The sequence below is a fragment of the Dipteris shenzhenensis genome, chromosome 20, assembly GCF_047967505.1.
Source record: "Dipteris shenzhenensis isolate YYH24624 ecotype China chromosome 20, Dip_SZ_1.0, whole genome shotgun sequence".
NCBI lineage: Eukaryota > Viridiplantae > Streptophyta > Polypodiopsida > Gleicheniales > Dipteridaceae > Dipteris > Dipteris shenzhenensis.
In genome coordinates, this window is record NC_141615.1 from 5232031 (window position 1) to 5239603 (window position 7573).

A 7573-nucleotide genomic window follows, 5' to 3' on the forward strand; every position below is an offset into this window, starting at 1 on the left:
GGTTGGCATATCAACTGCAATGTCATAAGTATGGTCCTTCTCTTGATGTGATAGGGTATTAGATGTTGATGTGTTGTTGGACAGACTAGTTAAATTTGACGATAATGTTGTATTCAATTTATTGAATTTCTCCCTATTGCTATCTACAATGTCTTTGTTGTTGTTGTATTTATCATGCCATGTAGGATTTTCCTCATCAATGGAAGGTTCGAAAAAAGTATGGTATGGAATGTGAAGTGCACATAGCTCTCTATAGTGGTTTTCAGGGTCAGTGTTTACATTGAAGTTGTTGAAACGTATGACTTTCGGGTTCTTGAGCCTAGTAGCATTTGCTTTTAAGATTGTGTATTCAGTTGTGAAAGTTGCCAAGCAAATATGATGCAAATGCATGGGACGCTTAAGGTATTTCACAATAATGTCGTTGAAGAATATGTATGTACTATTATTAGTGTCCCACAACAAATGCATGGAAAACTTGGGGTATCTAGGACTTTCTTTGCATATTGTTGTATATAAGAAAGTCCACTTCTTTTTCTCTTTCTTGGTTTGCCTTGTGTTGATGATGTTGCCATTGCTATGTCATTCTTTAGTAAACCAACTTGTGGATGGAGTGCTACTCTTCTCATCTTGTATATTTTATTTAAAATACTTTACATTGCATAATTGGTTTGCGTAAGTTGATTGAGAAAGAGCGAATAAATTTCTTTAGCAAGAATGCTTGGATGTTGTAATATGAGACCATGCAATAGGAGATCATCTTCTTTGTTCCATACATTGTAAACGTGCCTATTTTTGATGTGTTGTAAGGGATTGATTGTGCAAGGAATAGTTAACTCATCAAGTAGCAAAGCCTTTGTATCACTTTGTTTGTTCTTTCCTATTGTAATCTTTCGTGAAAGTTTGTTGCCATTCAAACATAGTAAAACAAAAGAAGAGTTAAAAATGGTATGAAGACGTTGGACTATTTCTACAACCAATGCTCAAGAGCTTACAGAGTTTTGAGTTAGATTATGGATTGTTTCAATTGTCAATGTTGTGTTATTTGAAATAGTTGCAAATATATTCCATGCACTATTACTTGTGTTTGAGATAGTAACAATGTTTTCAAATACAATTGTTTGCAATTTTTCATATGTTAGAGAAGGGAAGAAATGAAGAAGACAAACGATGGTATTTGTGTTTGATGGATATTTTATTACAAAATTCTCACATATTGACAATTGTTTAATTTGCAATAGTTTTTCCATGTTCATACCAGCTTAAACTTTACTTCAACAATATGATTGTTTTGGAAAAAATGTAAATGTTGCAAGTATAGTAGAGAAGAATATCAAGTATGCATAGATGTTGCAAGCAAGACAATTACATCAAGCATTTACTTCAAAAGCAATTACATAACCGAAACTATTTACTATGAAGCTTCCACTAGGCTTGGAGGTTCTCAGTTTTTCACATGCCATCATGAGGTCTTGATTGTATAGATAAATGAAAGGAACACCCAAGGAAAGCACAATGTCTACATAAGGGTCCCTGATATGCACGGGCACTTCATCACCTGCACGCTGGACAATATCTCCTGTCAAACAAGGAACTTTGCAATGGTTTGAGGACCCTTGCAAGTGAAGCAATATGGACGGAAAGGATCTCGGCTAACTCTAGTTCCTCCACATGACTTGCAAATAAACTCAAGCAAATCTGCATTAATGTTGGTGAAATGCATAACTCCCTTAAAAGGTTTCCCTCAAAAGGTTCTCCCTTAATGATACAAGTGGTGGCATCAATAAGCAAAGAGAATTTGGATGTCCCCCCGTCAGGTGGTCCTCTTGCCACAACTGTTGTCCCCTCAACTCTATAAAACTCTCCAATTTGTAAGAAATTTACAAATTGATGAATATAAAAGGAAGGGATGAGCAAAGTAATTGTATGGGAACAAAACTTATCGGTGAAATCTCCTTTCAAGAATGTAGGATACTTGGGGTTTATTACTTTGTATGTACCATACTTGCAAAGTAATTTACACTAAAAAACAAATCTATGTGGCACACAATCAGATAGGTGGCTTATCGCAAGAGAAACTAGAGAATTCCCCCCTGCTACAAAGCCATCTTTGTAGAAACTAGAGAATTCCCCCCTCCTACAAAGCCATCTTTAAATGGAACTATTGCTTTGGCATTGGATGGGCAATTGTGTGGTGTGTGTTGCATGTTCTTGAACTCATTAAGTCCATTGTATGAGTTTACTTCGTCATTTACTTCTTTGGAAATAAGTTGCTTGCTTGCTGCCAATACAATTGAAAAAAGAGTAAGATTGTAGCTTTTTACATTAAACTCAAAGAAGAAGATCAATGTATATATGTTTGAAATAGTTAACCGCAACATAACTCTAAATGAGTGGATAACAATACAAGAATCAAAGTGTATTCATAGTTCATACATAAGGATATGAATAACTATGAGAAAACATTGATCGTGTAGGTACAAAATGCATAGCGTCCACTCATTAAGCAATTTCAAGCACAATCAATTATTTGTCAAACTTATATAAACAATAATAACAATGAAATGATAAAACATATCATTTTCTTAAAAGTTGATTAGAAATTGCAAAGTTTTCTGAAGATCAATCAGATAGTAACATTTGCTAGTACATTGTCCAATTAATATGAATCAATATTAATCACTTCACTTGATTTTTTTGTTGGTGGGGATATGTTTCCAATGCAAGGTTTCACATGCGCACTTTTATGCGAGCGTCGCACAATGGAAGTAATTGTAGACTTAATACAAGCGTACTCTGGGTTTTCGCGAATGAGCTTCTTCACTGATTCAACCAAAGTTAAACAATATCAAAGCATATCTTTTAAGAAGTAAAACCAAGAACCAAAAAAAAAAAGTAATTACCTTGGGCATACGCCTCCTGAGCCACCTCATGAAATGAATTCTTTAAAGACTGCCGAGGGGTTTTCTTTATTGGTGAACTCTTCAACAGGTTTTCCTTAGGGGGTTGGCTTAGAGAGGCAAGCAAGATCAAGTTTGCTTTAGGAGAGGGAGGCGATGATGTCCTCTCGACAAACGAACACGCAGATATTGCACCTGCACAGATGTAAAAAATACAGCGATAATATAAATAAATATTAGTAGGAGCCATTGCTACATTTTCTAAAATTGTCAATGTTAAAATCTTAATGTTTTATGTTTGTAAACGTTGTAATTTGGATGAGCACCATAACCAATTTTGCTTATAAGAATACGCAAATGATTAAAAAATTTCTAAACTTGCTGTTCAACTAAACTGTCTAACTATCTAACCCTAAACCCTAAACCCTAAACTTTTTCTCAAAATGCCAACACTGAAGTGAATAGATTGTTGCAAGGTCAATGACCAGTGGAACTACAATACACAGAGGACGGCCTACATAATGTAGAGTGCACTGACGACTAGTTCAGATAAAGAGTACTCAAACGCTTCTTCATCAAGACTACAACATAAATAACCTGCACCATCGCAACATAATTAACAATGCATCAATGTAAACAAAGCACTGGGAGAATACCTTCACCAACGCAAATCAACAAAAACAAGCGTCTATATGTATCTTACATCGTGCGTCAGGTTTGTGAAAATAAATACAAAAACATAAACTCGTCTATCGATTCAACTTTGTGCAGCGGGGAAAGAAGCAGCAAGCACATACAAAGCTCTGTCCTTATACTTTGTTTGGTCATTCACTGTTTTTTGGCCAATGGGACTGGTTCTTCACAAAATGGTTTTCTTTCCAGAGAGAGCCTTGGAGCACGTCTTAGGCTTTGTCACATCGCATAAGGACGGAAGGAGGAAGTAATGCAACACTTCGTCACATCACACAAAGATTGAGATGGGCCAAAGAAGAGAGCATGGAATCGCGCGACCAAAAAAGCAGAGAGCATGGAATCGCGCGGCCAAAGAACCAAGGTGCTAGCACATGCAACGCTTCGTAGTATTACGGCTTTCCTAATCGCACAATTAGTGGCTGCTGCTGTTCATACACGCAGAGGGCAAAGACAGATAACACAATAAGCCAAAACATAGTTTAGAGATGGAACGAAGGTCCAAAACGACGCTATACGTAGCAATCAACAAATGAAGAGGCCCCCGCTTCTGCAAAATCACTATATTCAATCACCAACGCAAGAAAATACATTGCATGCTATCAGTATGCATGCGTAAACCTTCGAAAATCATTTCCAGAGCCTTTCTTCTGTATTGCGTTGCAGTTTAACAGGCCGTCAATCAAACAAAAGCTACTTGTTGCAGTTTGGAAAAATGTCAATGAAAGGGATGAATCAAAATCACTACAATTGCCATGAACAACGTTTTTAGCTTTGACAGATTCCTGCAAGACTTGCAGGGTGGCTTTTTCACCGCATGGAGTAGCAGAAGAATCAACAGGACATGCTTTTGCAAGACCTGCAGAATGACGAAACTACCAAAATGATGATGAAACTGCCAATCGAGAAGAAAGAAAGGACGATGAATAGAAATCAAAGAATTGGATTACCTTTAGCGAATGTACCGCTATCGGTATCCTTAAAATCACCAGAGGCATCCATATGAATGATTCCAAAAACAAGAAGAAGGAAGAAGTTATTGCATTCATCTCCAAACCTGTGTTTAAATAGGCAGAAAGAGCGGAGAAGGAGAAGGAATTCCTCCTTCACGTTCATTCTGCACAAAGATATCGTCATTAAAGCGAATATCCTGCAATTGAAAGCCATGACAAAAGAGTGCATTAACCTCCACAACACAATGAAGACCATGCAGTCCAATAAGATTTGGACACGTGGCCAGGCCACATATTAAGTATTTTTGGGTATTTTAAATTCTGAATTTCTGCTTTCGTTTATAAATTGTGGACAGCCATCAAGCTGTCCAACTTTTCATCTCCGCTTTTGCTTGATCAGTTCTGATCGGTGTCTGCTGGTGCTGCTCAGCCGATCTAGATGATGTCGTTTCTGCTGATTGCGTAGTAGGTAGCGGTAGGCAGCACTCTCTTGGCCGCTAGTGATCGCATTGAGAAAGACGCTAGTGTTGTTAGATAGGTCGCAAAGAGCAAAGACGGCGACTTGAACGGGGAGAGAGAGAGAGAGAGAGCGCGCGCGCGCGCATGAACGATGCCTCTGGAAGAACTCGCAACGCAGAAAGCACCACAACTGCACGTTTCGTCAAGAAAGGGTCTGCTATCCAGTCTCCGAGAGAATCACCACGATGAATCATCTCTCGATTCGCGTGAGAAGCGTGCAAACGAGTTGAGAACAGAAAGGAACCTGGCTGTCTTGATTCCAGCTTCCTTGTCCTACAATAGTCTAGCCGCTTCCGGAACCTTAAGGTGGAAGCATTTTCTTTTTTCTCCTGTAAAAACTTTCTATCGTATACGGCAGGTCAGGGAAGAAGCTTCTCTTTTAACACCATCTGATACCACTTCGTTGCACGAGGGCGTTAACTTGCCCTTGGTGGGAGAAGTAAAATGGGACGCTGTCAGAAAATTCCTGAAAGATTGGCTTCGGAACCCCAAGAACTTGGCCTTGCTGATATGGGGTTTGGCTGTGGGGATCTCCGGAGCAGCTCTTTTTCTCATCATGGTCGGCTTTCTGGATCATGCGATACAGAGTAAGAGCGAAAGAGATGCTTGGTTTGAAATCAATAACCAGATTTTGAACGCTTTGTTTACGTTAATGTGTCTGTATCTGCATCCGGAGCGCATTTGGCATCTGTTCCTTCTATGTAGATGGCAACCGGAGGACATAAAGAAACTAAGGGAAGTGTACTGCAAAGGTGGAACTTACAAACCTCACGAATGGTCAAACATGCTTGTGGTCGTCCTGCTTTTGAATCTCAATTGTTTTGCGCAGTACGCTCTCTGTGGTTTAAACTGGGGTTACAAACGATCTCAACGCCCAGCGCTAGGAGTTGGTTTATGCTTGGCAGTTGCAATGAGTGCTCCTGCTGCTGCAGGCATATATACTATTCTGAGTTCGCTTGGGAAAGATTACGAGGAGGATCCAGAACACCTTGCAGATAGGGAGGATATCGAAATGGCGCACAACAAAAAGCTTAGTGAAAAGCCTTCCTTGAAGATTGGAAGGGGATGGAAACTTTCTAAGAAAGGCTCATTCGTGTCTAGGGATGGCACACTTGTGAAGCAACCTGAATGGAAAGGCGGCCTTTTTTACTGCATTGCCGATCCCCAAGTAGCTCTTTTTACATCATTCTGTGGGTTCTGTGTTTTTGGCTGGAATATGGAGAGGCTAGGGTTTGGCAACCGATTTGTTCACATTGTCACTTTCATACTGCTGTGCACTTCCCCATATTGGATCTTCACCTTGGCTGCTACGAATATAAATAATCCTTTCGTGCGCCATGGACTGAGTTATGGAGGAATAGTGCTATGTATTTTTGGGCTTTTATATGGAGGCTTTTGGAGAATCCAGATGCGCAAGACATTTGGGCTGCCAGCGCAGAGATGGTGTTTTGGGCAGGCTAACTTGACAGACTGCACGCAGTGGCTCTTTTGCAGCCTGTGTTCCCTTTGTCAAGAAGTCCGCACTTCAGAGTACTATAAAATACATGATAGTAAGTTCTATGAGCGGAAGCTCAGCCCGGAGGCATCTCCACAGTCAAAATGGGCCTGCCCAGGTCCATCTGCCTTGTGCCAAGAGGCATCAGTTCCATCTTTGGTTTCTTCTCCTCCAACCCCTTCACCTGTCTCCGTTGGTGGGCAAGCACTTGAAGCACCTCAAGGCTGTCCACATAATGTGATGGAAAAGTGCAACATGGATCCCCCAATTCCTCTTGTTTTTGGGAGGGAGGAGCCAGCTTCTGTGTAAGATTTCTGCCATTGTACTTGTATGGACTGTACTGCTTTTATAAAAAAAGCAGTAATATTTGTTGTAAGCTATCACAGTTTGAGAGAGATTTTTACAGATTCGTCCAAAGAAGTATCTTGAATTGTTGCACAATGGGAGAGATTCTTTAAAGATTCGTCCAAGCAAGTATCTTCAATTGTTGAGAGATTCTTTAAAGGTTTAACCAAAGATGTATTTTGAATTGTTGAGTGCTCATCCTTTTTCCAAATGTTTTTTCTGATTTTGTAACTGTGAATGACAATCATTATATTTCTTTTTCCGAGGAGCCCTCAACCTTAATGCATCGTCCTTGATCAGCATTTGAGAAAAGCAATGTTGCAAGTGAGGAGCCAATCGGGTATGTCCAGTCACCAGTGGAGTCCCAGTCTTTGAATATCACGGCCTCATCTATTGCCACACCCATCAAGCTAAGGCTCGCAGGAGAGTCTGTCTCTTGTGAGCTGTATGATGGCACATAGCTAGTTTGTGGCCACTTGCGTAGACCATCTCCTACCCCTCAATCGAAAGGAGAGCTTGGAGCCCAGGGATGGCGCCCAAAACACATTTGAGAGGAAAATGACAGTTTCCAATGATTCTTGTTTTCATTTTGAACTTTTCAGGAGAAGGCCCTGTCCGTGTACATTTCCACTTCTGGCTCTGAAGAGATGTATTGCTTTTGCTAGCTCTATACA

The 7573-nt window shown here is 40.0% G+C and overlaps 1 protein-coding gene across 1 annotated transcript; it reads left to right on the forward strand.

Moving 5' to 3' along the window:
- The first annotated feature begins 4912 nt into the window (after positions 1–4912).
- LOC147889165 (uncharacterized) lies at positions 4913–6993 on the forward strand. The gene has a single exon (XM_087391979.1). It carries the CDS (start codon positions 5151–5153, stop codon positions 6861–6863), a length of 1713 nt encoding a protein of 570 aa, XP_087248105.1. The 5' UTR covers positions 4913–5150; the 3' UTR covers positions 6864–6993.
- Positions 6994–7573: the final 580 nt, after the last annotated feature.